The sequence below is a fragment of the Budorcas taxicolor genome, chromosome 1, assembly GCF_023091745.1.
Source record: "Budorcas taxicolor isolate Tak-1 chromosome 1, Takin1.1, whole genome shotgun sequence".
Classification (NCBI taxonomy): domain Eukaryota; kingdom Metazoa; phylum Chordata; class Mammalia; order Artiodactyla; family Bovidae; genus Budorcas; species Budorcas taxicolor.
In genome coordinates, this window is record NC_068910.1 from 16452668 (window position 1) to 16468670 (window position 16003).

Genomic DNA, 16003 nt, shown 5'->3' on the forward strand with positions numbered 1-16003 from the left:
ACAGTAATGATGCAAAACGTTCAAATAAAATCTAGGTTAAAAAAAAAATCTGTTAACTTTTCTTACAAATTTTCCAAATATAAAGTTGGGTGGAAAAAATACAAGATAAAACTTAGTTTCTTTGATAACATACTATAATAAAAAGATAAAGAACATGAAGAAAGGAGTTGTTAGGTCTTTCACAAGTGATTAGATCTTCATTGTTTCAGAACTTAAAATATGCCTACTATCCAAAGCACAATATTCTTTTTGCATGACCGATAGTTTTATACTTTCCTTAAAATTTTCCGCAACAGTGAAAGTGTGCCTTCTACCTGGAATGCTCACATCCTCTGCCCCAGGAAGTGTTTTCATGTCACAGGAGAGGTGAAACTCCCCTTTACTTGCTTTAAATTGAAATTGAAGTCGCTCACTCATGTCCAACTCTTTGCGACCCCATGGACTGCAGCCCACCAGGCTCCTCCATCCATGGGATTTTCCAGGCAATAGTTCTGGAGTAGATTGCCATTTCCTTCTCCAGGGGACCTTCCCAACCCAGGGATCGAACCCGGGTCTCCTGCATTGTAGACAGACGCTTTACCGTCTGAGCCACCAGGGAGGTTAGCGAGTACAAAACAGGTTATTAAAACTCACCCACAACACCCTCACATAACGTAACAGAACATTCTGCCCAAGTGATTGTGAGGTTTACGGCTGACTTTCCCACTAATTAGAACCTCCATGTGGGCAGGGGCAGCGTCGAGTTCCTGCTCATTCATTTGTAGGACAGGGCCAGGCACACAGCAGCCACTCAAGAAATATTTGTTACATGAATGGGCTATTATACAGCCCTTAAAAAAGAATGTATAGGAAGACCATGTAACGAAAAAATGATTGACACAAGTGAGAAGTATCGTAACTACTATGATTACAACAGTGTGGAAAACTACGACTTGGCAAAACCCCATCAACTACCAAAACTAAAGTGGTAGCAAGACGGGGTGGGGAAGGTAAGAAAATGAGCTGCCTTGGAAAAATCCTAAGAGTGTGGGAGGTGCCGAAGGAATGAGGAAGGACCACAGGGACCTGGGGAAACGGGGACAGTGAGGAAAGCAAGGAGGGAAGCAAGGCAAAGGGTGAAAACTTTCCTTACTTGTTCAAATGGACAGATGGGTAAAAAAGGTCCTCAGCCCTAATCATGAGGACAACCTCCCAAAGCACAACCTGGCGCTGACCCGGCCCCATTAATTGCCAGCATCCATGGCTCCAGGACACCCAGGTTCTAACTCCACCTCTGCTACAAACTCACTGTATAACCACCATGCACATCACCTCCCAGGCAGTTTCCTTACGGGCAAAACGACCAGTCCCAGATCTAGCCCTGAGCCCGGGGCAGCGCCTGGCACACAGCAGGCCCTCGACCCACCCCCATCCTTACAGAAGACGCTGGCTCCTGTTCGCGTGCACCGCACTGCACAGGCTGGGACAAAGGGCACAAGCAGCTCAAGCCCAAGCAGCGAACACAGGGAGCCTGCTCGCGTTCCCGCGCTCTTCCCTCATCTAGAGTCTTAAGACGCCCTCCACTCAAAACCCAGAGGACATCCAAAACGAGCCAGAGCTTCATAAATGCATCATGACAGTTCTGTACCTCTGAGAGGTACAGTGAGCGCTTCAACCATTGCGGGTTCACATGCCCCCACCCCTAGCTTCATACAGCTCTCCAAGGCTGATTCTTGGTCGATTTTCCTCCAGGAAACGCGCCACGCTCTTGCCTGGGAGGAATTTTTTTTTTTTTTAATCAGATTCCCAGGAGGGAGACTGACGCACATGGCCCCACCCAGCAAAGACTCAGCATCAGGACAGGTGCTGCTTTTCACGTGTCACCATCCGTTTGCAGGGCGGGGGCTGGGTGAGCATCCCCAGCCAGGCTTGGTGCTGTGTTTCCTGGAACCACATCAAGTGTGGTGCCCATCTGAGTCCTCTTAAGTTTGAGTGTTTTTAAGCACTTACCAGGTGCACATCGTGTGCCAGAGCCTCTAGGCCCTGCCTTAACCCTGCTTGTCTCCTGTTACAGACATTCATCTCCCCTTCCGTGTCGAAAGCAAGGCCCAGATCTGACTGCATTCCCCAGGGTGCTGATAGAGCTGAGCACACGGTGGGTACTCAAATAACTGCTGAACAAATTTTCCAAGGTGATCACCATAAGGATCATCATAGAAAACTCTGTCATCTCCTCCTCGGTTCTCCAGTTGGTGGGAGAATGATTTACAGGCTGATAACAGACTAAGGCCATGCGCCAGGTGTTAACCAGGTGCCCAGTGACCTCAAGTGAGGGACTTCTTACCAGACTGAATCTTCACATCAACTTTATGACCTAAATACCACTGTTATCCACCTTCACGGATGGCAAACCAAGACTAGGAAAACTTTAGCAACTGGGCCAAAGATCATCACCATTTTGTCTAACATCCTCCTGGCAGTTCCCCCATCACCAGGGCCCATTATGAAGAGACTTCCTGGAATTAGAAACATGTTGGTGGGCTCCCAGTGAAACTCGAATGCCCACCGTCTGCACCTCAATGGATTCCCTCAGCTGAAGCCCAGTCCCACCCCTGGGGCAGCCATGGCAACCCCTCCCCATCCTGCAGAGGGGCTCCAAGCACTCACCTGCAAGGACAAGGTAAGACGAGGGTCCCAGTCAGATGAGAAACAGTGGGGAGTGGCAAGAAGGCCAGGGACTTTCTCCCTTAAGAGCATCAAAGACAACAATTACCTGTGACACTGGGGCAGGCCATGAAATAAAAAGATGCTTACTTCCTGGAAGGAAAGTTATGACCAACCTAGACAGCATATTAAAAAGCAAAGACATTACTTCGTCAACAAAGGTCCGTCTAGTCAAGGCTATGGTTTTTCCTGTGGTCATGTATGGATGTGAGAGTTGGACTATAAAGAAAGTTGTGCGCGGAAACATTGATACTTTTGAACTGTGGTGTTGGAGAAGACTCTTGAGAGTCTTTTGGACTGCAAGGAGATCCAACCAGTCCATCCTAAAGGAGATCAGTCCTGGGTGTTCATTGGAAGGACTGATGTTGAAGCTGAAACTCCAATACTTTGGCCACCTGGTGCACAGAGCTGACTCATTTGAAAAGACCCTGATGCTGGGAAAGACTGAGGGCAGGAGGAGAAGGGGACAACAGAGGATGAGATGATTGGATGGCATCACCAACTCAATGGACATGGGTTTGGGTAAACTCTGGGAGTTGGTGATGGACAGGGAAGCCTGGCATGCTGCGGTTCACAGGGTCACAAAGAGTTGGACACTACTGAGCAACTGAACTGAACTGAACTGGGGTAGGTACTTAAAACTGCTCATTCATCTGCAAAATGGAGGCAGACAATGTGCATTCTGCTCAATTGCTGTGGTATTTGGAGCCAGTACAATAAAAAGCCCCTCAGGAGGTACCCAGAATTGGAAGACATTATTATAATTTTCTATGTAGAGAACTAGCCAGGCTCCCTGGAGAACTGAAGAGCTTTTTCAGTGTCTTCACAGCAGATCTTTCAGGACACTGTCCTAATTAACGCCTCTAACCACATAAAGGACACAGAAAGATGATTTAGTGGGGAAAACCCACAACAAAGCAGAAGTTGAGGCTCAGGAGGCTGAACCTGGGCCTTGGCTTTTCCATTCCGGCTACAAGAACACAGCCCAGCACTTTGCTTCCCAAAGTGTCAGTTTCTCATCTGTAAGATAACATCCCTGGGTCTTCATGTGTCTCAGAGACGATCACTCACTCAGTTACCTTAACACTTGTTTAATGATAACCTGTCTCTGGGCTTATGCCAATGAGTGTAATGAGGAGTGCATTCTGCTTTCATATTTATGCAACAAATGTTTAGTGAGTGATGACTCTATCCCAGGCACCGCCCTGAGGAGGCAACACAGACCACGTCTGTCCTCAGTGACTTACAAAGGTTTTCAGCTGTTTCAAGCAATATACCACACTGCCCTGGCGGTCCAGTGGCTAAGGATGCACCTGCCAATGCAGGGGCAAGGGTTTGATCCCTGGTCTGGGAAGATTCCACATGCAGCAGGGCAGCTATGCCCGTGTGCCACAAACACTGAGCCACGCTCTAGGGCCTATGCTCTGCAACAAGAGAAGCCACTGCAGAGAGAGGCCTGCGCACCCCATCTAGAGAGCAGCACCCACTCACCTCAACCAGAGAAAGCCCACACACAGCAACAAAGCACTAGCGCAGCCAAAACTTGTTTTTTAATTAAATATATATACACACAGGTATATATACATCTAAAATTTTAGGATTGAAAGGAAAAGTCGTTAATCAACCAACCGTCACACAATCAAGGAGAGGCAGAGCAGATGCTGCACACTCGTGTTTCAAATTGCAGCTGAGTGTTCTTTGCACAGAAAAATTTCTGCCTGAATAAAAACAGGCATGAAAACACCTGACCCCTCCACTTTTCCACTCACTCACTGGCAGGTTTTGACAGAGACTGGAAGACCTCTTCCATCTTTTGCCTACACTACTATTTTAAAGTTCCTATCAAAAACAAAAAAAACATGAAAGCATTCAAATATCCAGCATCTATGCCTCTCTGTCCCAGGAACATCACTGCAGCACTGGGAAGAAGCTTCAGGATCTTCCAGTCGGGCGTGTCCCCAGTGTAATCCGGGCAACAGCAGGTGTGGCGGGCGGGGGACCGCACACCCTACCCTCCCTTAAAAGACCCCTCCCTGCACACTGACCTTTTACAGGCTCTGTTGGGTCCTGTGAGGAAGGTCACACTTGTCTGAGCCGAAGTCAGCAATGGCCGAACAAGTCTGGCCACAGGCCCCATTTTCCCCTTCGGTGCTTCTTAATGTTTAGAGGCAATCATGCTCTGAGGAGCAGACTGCGAGAGATGCTGACAGAAACTCCAGGAAGACACCTTGGAGAGGTGAAGTGCCTTGCTCAAGATCATGGGGCTGCTGAGTGTGAGACTGAAGGCTAGTGTCTCTGCTCAGGAGGCGTTACTCTCCCTTTTGCTGGGTCTCCAGCTTCTCAGGTGCATCCCAGGTGGCACGAGTGGTGAAGAATCCATCAGCCAGTACAGGAGATGCAAGAGACACAGGTTTGATTCCTGGGTCAGGACCTACATCCCCTGGAGGAGAAAACGGCGACCCACTCCAGTATGCTTGCCTAGAGAATCTCACGGACCGAGGAGCCTGGCGGGCTACAGTCCATAGGGTCACAGAGTCAGACACGACTTAGCAACTGAGCATGCACACAGGCACAGTGCAGACGCCAGCTGCTCAAGGTCAGCAGTTGAACTTCTGGAGGTGGAGGAAGCTGAGCAGGCCCCCACAGCCCTTGGGCGGTGAACAAAGAGCTCATAAAAATCAGTGACCAGAACAGCTCCTGCCTAAAGGACAAGATGGAAGCTGATAAGCAGGTCAAGAAGACAGCAACTAACAACAAACTCCAGTACTTTGGCCACCTCATGCGAAGAGTTGACTCATTGGAAAAGACTCTGATGCTGGGAGGGATTGGGGGCAGGAGGAGAAGGAGGCGACCAAGGATGAGATGGACGGATGGCATCACTGACTCAATGGACGTGAGTCTGAGTGAACTCCGGGAGATGGTGATGAACAGGGAGGTCTGGCGTGCTGCGATTCATGGGGTCGTGAAGAGTCGGACACGACTGAGTGACTGAACTGAACTGAACAACAAACGGTGAAACTAGCCTGTCTAAGGTGAGGGCTCTTGAGGCAACCTACCCTTAGATTGTGCAAACTAAACACAGCACACAGCAAACCTCAATTCCGGATACAGCTCTTCATGCTGTGATTCATCCACTAATCACCCTGGGGATTTCTCTGGCACTTCCACTTCCACTAGAGGTTAAGAACCACATGCTTCCCCTGTAGGAGGCACAGGTTCAATCCCTGGTCAGGGAACTAAGATCCCGCCGCAAGTTGTGGCTAACAACAAGAGAAAAACCATTCTGTCTTCCAGCCAGTTCAGCCCACTAAAGCTGCTCACGGGTTGAGAACTTATTGTGCACAAGGCTCTGGACTAGACGTGGAGTGTCGCTGCACCAGACAAGTCAGTAAAGTAGCCAAGCCAGCACAAAGGAGGTGCTCAAAACACCCTGGAATAAATGACGGAGCCAGAAAAGAGCTTTATCTTCATAAAAGAGATACACATTTGTACAACCTGAGAGTGACAGGCCCTGCAAGCAAGGAGTAACCCCGTATTTGAACATTTTCCAAAAGCGCTTAGGGCTGCTAAGCAAGGATGGGAGGGTCATTGACTGACTGGCTGACTCATGAACAAATGAATGAATGAAAACCTTCCACTTCTCCAGCGTGGCTGAGTCCTAACCTGCTATCCATTTCAAGGAGCTATCACAAGGCCATATATATGAAGGACTTATGTGAAGAGCAAGGGATTCTCCCCTCAAAATCCTCTTGAACATCAGCCATTCCGATTGCCTAATTCCGCTACCACACAGCTGAGGAAACAGAGGCACAGAGGCGCTATCCCGCCAGCATCACCGATAGCAGCAGCAAACTGCATTCCCAGGGCTTCCTGTTCTAGAAAGCTTGTGTTCTTGTGAGTTGCTACCCAGAAGAACAAGTGACAAGTAACGGTTGCTCAGTTAATAAATGCTTTGGGACTAGGTCTCCTCACAATAAAGTCACTTGCTTAAAAGACAAAATGTCCATAAAGCTCAGGAGCAAAACGACATCCCCTCCGAAAGGAGTGAGGTCTGTGGGCAGGGCCTCCTGGGAGCCCCTCTCCTTGGGGACCTGGGGTTGGCTCCAGCTGAGCTCAGGTCCTTCGCAGGAGCAGGTTCTGTTACACCACCTCACCTCAAGGATCCGGGGTCCACCCCTTACCACTACCTGACCCCTACACTGGTCAGTCCAGAAATAGCAGTGGGCACCTACTGCCTGCCATGCACTGGGGAAACAACTGTGAACAAAACAGCCAAGACTTGGCCCCATGGAGTTCACAGTCCATTAAGTAAGGTAGACACTAAACAGATGATAACATATAGGATAAGAAATCATGTCAATGAATTATCATTTCTAAACCACAAGTCTGGCTGAATCAATCTTCTGTAAGAAAAATCTTCCTAGACTCCTCACGCTATGTGGGATTAAATATAAACAAACAAAAATGAAAACAGATGCCTTAACTGGGGGCCAACTCCAGGCCAGGTGCCTGACTATGACTAACTCAGGACATGCCATTGCAGGAGGTACTATTATTATCCCCATTGACCAATGATAAATTAAAATTTTCCACTTAACTACTGCTCATTGTGTGTGCAAAAGCCCACTCCCTCCAACCCTGAATTCCCTGAGAATTCATCTTACTTAAGTCGCTGTCTCTGGTGCACACATTTATATTTCATAAATTCCCACTGAATGAATAATTAACTAATCAATAGGCTGGTTTCCTTCAAGGCATTATCAGTTAATAAAATCAATTTGGGGGATAAGTGCTCCTAATAATCACATAAGAAGTAGCTGCGATGTTGTGTAAAGAACCAGAGCCCGAGCCCCAGCAGGCCTGAGACCAGGCTTGTCTGTGAGAACTCACACAATCATTTCCCCCTCAGGTCTGACTGCTCCACACTGTCCTGATGAAGAAGAAACCAGACAGTGAGCCTAGGACCTCTGTCGGCTTTGCATGTTTATGTGTCTGAAACATTATGGGGAGTTGGGGGCAGGGGCTGGGGCTCAGGAGGACCTCTGAAACCGCACTCTGCCTGCTTTAAGAATAAGGTCTGAAGTTAAATATTTTAGGGAGGATAACTAATCAGGTCTATGGGGGCAAGAGAACCTCCTCTGGCTACAGCTCAGTGGGCTTATTTATCGCAATCAAGTAGTTTCGTTCCCATGACAAACAGGCCCACCCTGAAAGCCCCTTACCAGGGAGGTGTTTTGGACAAACACTGGTGGGACCATCACCCCCAACTGGACACCAGAGCAGAGGGGCTGGTGAAATGCAAGAGCCTGTGTTCATATGCTGGAGGCAGACAAAACCCAAAAGACACTCTCCACTTCTACTTGCTTCTCTAGGAAGGCCCCTGAGTGTGGACAAGGACACCATGAACATGGGCCTGATGGCTCCATGTGGTCCATAAGCTATGACCACAGAAGAACTCGCCACTGAGCAAGCATGAGTCTGTCTGTCACTCAAAGTGAGAGCAATATGTAGGAGCCGGGGCTCCATGGCAAGACAGGGTATTTGTTAATTTTCCCTTGTTGTTTGGATTGTTTTTGATTCAATTTATGTCCTCATGTCAGCTAACGGACATAATGGGGGTAACAACACAACTCCCTACCTCACAGGGCTGTGGTGATAATTAAATGAGTAACCCAAGTGATCCAGAGCCTGACTACAGGCTAAACACTCTGATTGTTGCCAAGGATGCAACATGCCATGGTGATAGTAGTGGATGCATTCATTTGAGTAGGGAAATCCAAAGCAAGGCTCTCCCAACAACCCCTGCCAGGATCTGGAGAGAAGCAGGTGATCCTGGGATGACCGATCCTGGAAGAGCAGACTTGGGTGCTTTTCAGAAGAGAAACAGAGAGGTGTCCACTCTTGGGCAAGACCCGGGTTGCCCAGGGGCCTAGGCCTCAGGATAGTGACTGAGTCCTGTAAGGACTGACGCTTGCTGGGGCCACTGGGAAATGCAGAGACCGGAGAAGATGAACTTCCCACAGTAAAGAGAAGGGGGAGGAAATTACAATCATGGAGAGATACCACTGTTCACCCATCAGACTGGCAAAAAATCAAAAAGCATGAAGAACTGAGGTGTGGCAAGGGGTGGGTAAAGAGGAAATCTGGTATCTGTTGGTAAGTGGTGCTTCTTAGAGAACGAACTGGCAATATTTATGAAAATCTTAAATTCATTCACAGGGCAGCCCAACAACTTCACTCATCAGTAACCAACATATCTGCCCATGTGCTTGGAGGCATAGGCCAGAAAGTGCATCAAAGCACTGCTATTAAGGGTAAAAAAGAGAATCCACCCACTCACCACCAACAGGAAAACACTGAGATTCTCCTGCCATGGACCCAATACTCACCTTGCAGCAAAACAACGTAGTTTCACATGTACTGTCTTGAAAACATTTAAAATCACATTATTGAATGTTTTACAAAGGGTACAGAATAGACCAGCAAGCATAGTATGACAGACTGTTTTTAAAGAACAGGAAGGAAGGAAAGAATGACTTTTTTTCCTATGCATATTGCCTGGAGAATTCCATGGACAGAGGAGCCTGGAGGGCTATAGTCCATGAGGTCGCAAAGAGTCAGACACGACCGAGCAACTAACACACAGACACCTCGTAAAAGTTCTGCAAGGAAATTCACAAACTAGGTCACAGTGGTTACTTCTGGGAAAGACAAGAGTAGGGTGTGTGCAAGGAATGAAATGGCGGGGCGGTGGGGGAGGCTCAATGGAGACTTTACTTTTATTAACTAGGAAAACTTATCCATGCACTTCTTGAGTATTTCAGTTCAGTCGCTCAGTCATGTCCGACTCTTTGTGACCCCATGAATCGCAGCAAGCCAGGCCTCCCTGTCCATCACCATCTCCCGGAGTTCACTCAAACTCACATCCATCGAGTCAGTGATGCCATCCAGCCATCGCATCCTCTGTCGTCCCCTTCTCCTCCTGCCCCCAATCCCTCCCAGCATCAGCGTCTTTTCCAAAGAGTCAACTCTTCACATGACGTGGCCAAAATACTGGAGTTTCAGCTTCAGCATCATTCCCTCTAAAGAAATCTCAGGGCTGATCTCCTTCAGAATGGACTTGAGTATTTAGACTAATGCATTTATTTATAAGGAACAAAAGCAGAGGAGGTGGAAGGAAGAGGAAGAGATGATGCCTTGAAGAGACGACGTAGCTGCCAAGCGCTAAGGCTCTGCCTTCGCCTCCTCTGCTTTCAGCACCAGCAAATGCAGAAACAGCACATCCACGCATAAGCCCATTATTTCTTGGAATGAGCGTCCTTGGTTTTTAGAGTCAGATATTTAATTCTGGACCAAAAATTCCCTCATACTTGACAAATGTATCCTTCCTCTGGTGTCAGGAATTCAAGCTATGGAAAGGGGACACATGGAAGTTTTGCTATCTCCAAATTCTTGATGGCCTCCACTGACAAAAGAAGTCCTGAACTGCACTTATTGTTCCATGTAAGAATTTTTTTTTAAATTTTAATTTTTAAAGAAATCTTTACCTTTCTTTGTTTTCTTCCATTTCTCTAAAGGCACACTGATTCATTACTCTGGAGTTGTCCATAGACGCTGCGTCACAGATCCAGGTCTTCTTTCTGAAAAAGCAAAATAACCAACACTTATAAACTGGGTGCACTGATGTTAACACAAAGAGACGCAATCAATACATACAAAAGGAATATATCAAAGGCTGCCCAGTGTCCATCAAAATCCATTCTCCCTTTCGCCCACGGGTTATTTGAGTTTTATCGGGGACTACATTTCCCAGGCGTCCTTGCAGCTACATGCAGCCAGGAATGAGTTCCAACGGAATATGAGAGGATGTGGTATGTTTCACTTCTCTATCTAGGTCTCAAGACAGGGGCAAGCCTTGTTCATCCTTTCCCCTGGCTGGAACTCAGTGCTGACCACACAGATGACGACCATGCACTTGGAAATTACAAAACAACAAGATAGAAGGCACTTGGGCCTGTGACTCTGCGTGGAGCACAGGTGCTGTCTGAACTTGGAACCACTATCTTCGAGAGAAATGTCTTTGTTCTTTAAGTCACTTTAAGTTTAATAAAACTTTAAGTTCTAATGGGTCTTGTTCCTATGGCTGATAAACTCTCATCAAGTTGACACTATGTTAAATATTTTCACCAGGGCCCTTCGGAGGGTGGGTTTGGTTATTTGGAGCTTGGGACAGTCTGTGTCTATGGAGACAGGTGAGGCCAAACTACTTTGGGTCACAATTTTGGTAAAACCACATATCATTTCAAACAGGCACTCCATCAGCGTTTGATGGATGAAGAAGTGTTAATAAGCATGTAATCTCTTCCCATGTGAAATGTCTTGAAGGCAGAGCACGTGGCATGGAGTCAGGAACACTGGGACTCACAAGTACGAGCTGTGAGCTTCACTTCATGAAACTACCACTCAGGATGGTAAAACACCATCTGAATGTGCGCCATACCCGCATTTAAGGATTTTAGTCTGGGCTGAGGAGCAACAGAGGCTAACCAACAGGGATAGAGAGACAGACGTGGGGAGAACATTCTGATGGTGGAGGTTTCCACCCACTATTCCACTTCCTGAGCACCTGCCCAGGGTGACTCTGAGATATAACTCAGAGGTTCCCTTTCCAGTCTCAGGAGCTGCACCCCTCAGCACTCCAGGTGTGGCTCTAGCGTTAAAAGACACATTCTCTTTCTACAACACGGCCAGAACACTGAGCAGCTACTTCCTTTGTAACCAAAGAAACAGCTGTCAGTTTCAACACAGGAAGAGCTGGCTGTGTAAACCGTGCTGAGGGATGGTGTGCTGGTCCCCAGCCTGGAGCCTCCTAGACAAAAGGGGGTCCAGGAGAGTTCTGACGCCCATGACCTTCACGCTACGCTGTCGCGGCCCAGCTCCCTGCATCAGCTGCGATGACTGCTGAGCATCACAGGTTGCTTGGCCAAATCCTCCCTGCCCCCTGCGCCACCCTCCTCCATGTGTGCTGCTCTGAGTCTGGCCTTCTCCCAGATCAAAGCACCGTGTGGATCAACTTTCAGATCCAGGTGAACAGGACCAGATACCTGGGACCTCGGCACTGTGAGGCATTGGACAATCAGTTTGGGGGAGAATCCGCAGTCACAGCCTTCAGCCCTGCTCTTTAACTTGCAAAGAGCACACCATGAGATATTTTTAGTATCTGGATCCCTGTCTGAGGCCGATGCTCTGGCTGGCTTCCCTCAGAGTTTAACTCCTTCAGCTAAGGCCTGTGCATCATGGAGGGACCCAGAGAAAGGCAAGAGGGAAGATAATGGCTCCTGGAAGGAGGAGGGATGTAAGGCACTGGGACTTGAACTCAGAGTCCCGGAGGGGCCACCGCGTCCCTGCAGTGAAGGGACAGAGCAGAAAGCAGCGGCCGCTTCTGCAGCTGTAAACACCTCAGTCCCCCTCGCCTCAGCCTGGAAGCCACATCTGCTCAGCATAGCAAGCTCTTCTGCAGCACAGTAATTGCTGCAAGAGGATTTGACACCTACATCCCAAATGATGCCAACAGAAGGCTCTCCTCCAAGTCACATTTCCTCCACAGCTTTGAGGTCAGAGCCTTCCCTCCACGGGCCCACTGGCTAGTTCTGAGTCGGGTTTTACTCTTTACCTCCTGGTGATAGAGAAGGTTTTCTGTACAGAGCCATCAAGAAACCACTGCTCTTCAGCCTGCAGGTAAGGACGGGGATTGGGACACCCATTTCTGTACCCCAGCCCTGAGGGATTCCCAACGCGCAGACACTGACATGGATTATCTCTCAGCAAATTCTCACACCAGCCCTAGGAAGCAGGTGTTGCCTCACTCTATGAATTGGAAAACTGGGTTAAGATTTGTCAAAGGTGTACAGACACCAAATGGCAAAGCATTTGTTCTGGGGGGTTCCTAACCATGGTATTATAATATGCAAGGCAAAGCTCAGTGCTGGCTGAATGTATGAATGAATGAACAATACTTTCAAAAGCAGTCTCAGGGCTGTGGGGAGACAGTGTCTCCAGGGGGACTGCCCTCACCCACCCTGGATGCCCTGGTGATATTCTCAGATCCCTCCCAAGGCACCTACTCGGCCCCTGAACACTTACTCTGAACCCAGAATTGCCAACTTCTGCAGGAGTGTATGTGCTCAGTACTGCTGCTGGTAATGGCCAAGGCAACCACTGACTCAGCATCTCCTATCTGTGGATGGGACGCTCAGGGCTTTCATGCAGAGGCTCCTCTCATCCACCCACGGCCGCACAGGGAAGGCAAGATCACACCCCTTTGAGGGACGGCACAACTGGAACTCACAGAGGTTGTGATGAGCTTGTGATTAAGGTCTGGACACTTAAGCGAGGTCAGTGTTCAAACTCTGAGGGGCTGGTGGAACAGCACAGGCCTTTCCTCGACCTCACCAGACCCACCACTCACCCTGAGTCATCAGCAAGTCGTGAAAGTAAGTGCTGTTTCAACTCTTTAGCTGGAAAGCTCTGTATTAATCTAAAGCTACTGAACATTTGCTATGCCAATCCCTTCATGGAAGAGGAGTCCTAATTCTCCCCAGCTAGAAACTGGCACCACCGCCTCCCCTCCTCCATGGGCTGCATCAGTGGTGACCATCATCTCCTCAGCATCGCCTTCCAACAAGGTTTCCACTGGACACCAAATCTGGCTAACTCTTCTCTAAGAAACATCTCTTCTCAGGACAACCAAGTGTTGGTGAGGATGTGAAGCAACCAGAACTCTCACAGCCTGCTGCTGGTGGGAGCACAGACTGGTCCAATCACCCTGGAAGATGGTCGCAATATCTACTCAACCTGCCTTTGCTCCCGGGTACCTACAGGGACCATGAGACATTATCTAGAATGATCTCAGCAGTACTGTTCTCAGCACAGCGGTCCTGTATGAGTTTCCTTCTGCTGCTGTAACAATCACCAGCTTAGTGCTATTTGCCATCTCATGGTTCTGGAGGTCAGAAATGGGTCCGCAGGGTGGCACTCCTTCTGGAGGTTCTAGAGGAGAATCCACTTCCTTGCTTCTCCAGCTTCTCCCTGCATTCCTTGGCTCATGGCCCCTTCCTCCTCTTCACGGCCAGCAGTGGAGCACCTTCTCTCACCTCTGCTTCCATCGTCACAGCTCATCCTCTTACCAGACACTCCTGCATCCCTCTTACAAGGATCCCACCCAGAGATTTTAAGATCATTGCCCCATGTTAAGGCCCTTAACTTGGGACTTCCCTGGGGTATCAGTGGCTAAGAATCTACGCTCCCAGTGCAGGGGGCCTGGGTTCGATCCCTGGTCAGGGAACTAGATTCCATAGGCTACAACTAAATGATCTCATGAGGCACAACTAAAGGTCCGTGCACTGCAATGAAGATCAAAGATTTTGCGTGCTGCAACTAGGACCCAGAGCAGCCAAATAAATAAACAAACATTTAAAAAAAAAAAAAAAAAGACCCTTAACTTAATCATACCTACAAAGTCCCTCCGCCAGATAACATAACACAGTCACATGTATTACCAGTGAATGGTACCTGTAACCAGAGGTGAGGTCATGGATAACTTCTGAGGGGCCATTCTTTGCCTCACCTCCAGCCCCAAACCAGAAGCAAATCCAAATGCTCATCAACAGTAGAATGAATGAAATAAAAGGTGGCAATTCACAGCATATGAGAATGCACGGTCTACAGCTACCTGCAACAAGGATGATGCTCACAAGACAACACTGAACCGATGGCAACACACACAAGAGCACTTGCTGCATGAGTTTGTCTGCAGAAAGGGCAGAATCAGGTCAAGTTCGTCTCCTCTGCCGTTTCCTTCAACTCAGAGTCTTCTTCCTTCAACTCATAGTCCTCTCAAAACGGTCACTGCTTATTCTATAAATCAATGTAGACACAGACATGCTAAATTCCCCAACTTTGCATCCCACCATTGGAGTCAGCAGTTACGAAAATCCAATGAATGCATTCATAACTAAAGAAGAAGGAGGCGAGGAGAAAGGAGGAGGAGCAAGTGCAGCAGCAACAGTGTCTCGGCCTGTCTCGCGCATTTGCGCTCCACAGGCGTGTGCCACTTCACCTCTGGATGATGCAGCTCCCAGCTCACTTCCTGACCATCCCCAATCCTGCCAGTAGCTGTTCACCAGACAGACCCGGAATGTCCCTGACCCCTGCTGCACTGTCCTCCGTCTCCCCTTCACTCCTGCCACTCACCTGACCCAGCCATGGACACACCCACCTGACACACCACCCTGCCCCTCCGGACCTCCCCCTAAACCTCTGTAGGACTTGCAGTACAAACCATACCATCTGCTCTTACTTGCTACTGTCACACAGTAATTGCTAACAGAGACTAGCACCTTAATCTAGTCTCCCCAGTCAGACTACGAACTCTCAAGAACAGAAATCAGGTCTCTCCTGTTCAGGAATTGCCTGTTCAGTCCTCCTCCTAGTTCCGACTGCATGTGAGTGCCTAATGCTACTTCATAATAACTACTAATGACACAACTGCCTTTGCTGAGCACCTAACATGCATCAGGTTCAACACTCCTCAAGCGGGACCTCACTTCCTCTTCTCCCACCCAATGAAGGGGGTGCTACCATGATCGCTGTTTTGAGTAGGAGGCACAAAACGGCCAATTAACTTGCCTGAGGCCCCGAAAGTCATCACTAGAGGATGGGATTTGAGCCCATGTCATCTGACCCCAGGGCCCATGGTGCCCTTGACCAAGACCCCACTCTGCTTAATGCCCCACCCAAGTTGGGTTAGGCATACAGTTGGTGCTTGATAAATATGTGACATCCCCCCCCCATAAAAAAGATATACTAAGAAGGAGAAAAAAACAACAACTTTCACAGCACACAAGTAACAAATCAAGACTCGTCACAAAATAATTTTTTAGTCTCAGAGCTCAGAAGGGAACACACCCCCTGGAGAGACTTGAAGAGGCCCACCTGCTCCTTCCAAGCATCATGCTTGGCTTTTGGGAGCGTTATAAACATTTATCAGCAAACCGTCAGGGTTTGTCCTCCAGACTTTTATCAAAACAGGGAGAGCTGGATACATTTTTTCTTCTTTTGTCCGCCAACCTCAGGACCAAAGCCAAAGTCAGGGTTGAAGACAGACTGGACGACGGGGGCTATGACCACAACGCCCTGAGCCACCTGCCCTCGATGACCTCACCTCTCACAAGGCCAAAGAATGTGGCCCAGAGGCCTTGACTGCAAACAAGGCCGCCGCCCCCAAGGGCTGCTGTGGCCA

At 48.6% G+C, this 16003-nt stretch overlaps 1 protein-coding gene across 2 annotated transcripts in view; it reads right to left on the reverse strand.

Moving 5' to 3' along the window:
* Positions 1-10330, reverse strand: part of ARHGEF3 (Rho guanine nucleotide exchange factor 3) — a 271833-nt gene extending 261503 nt beyond the window's left edge. For both annotated transcript variants that reach the window (XM_052636557.1, XM_052636544.1), the window contains exon 1: positions 10251-10330. In XM_052636557.1, coding sequence (XP_052492517.1) covers positions 10251-10312 — 62 coding nt within the window. In that variant the 5' untranslated portion in view covers positions 10313-10330. The remainder of the gene's footprint in view (positions 1-10250) is intronic.
* Positions 10331-16003: the final 5673 nt, after the last annotated feature.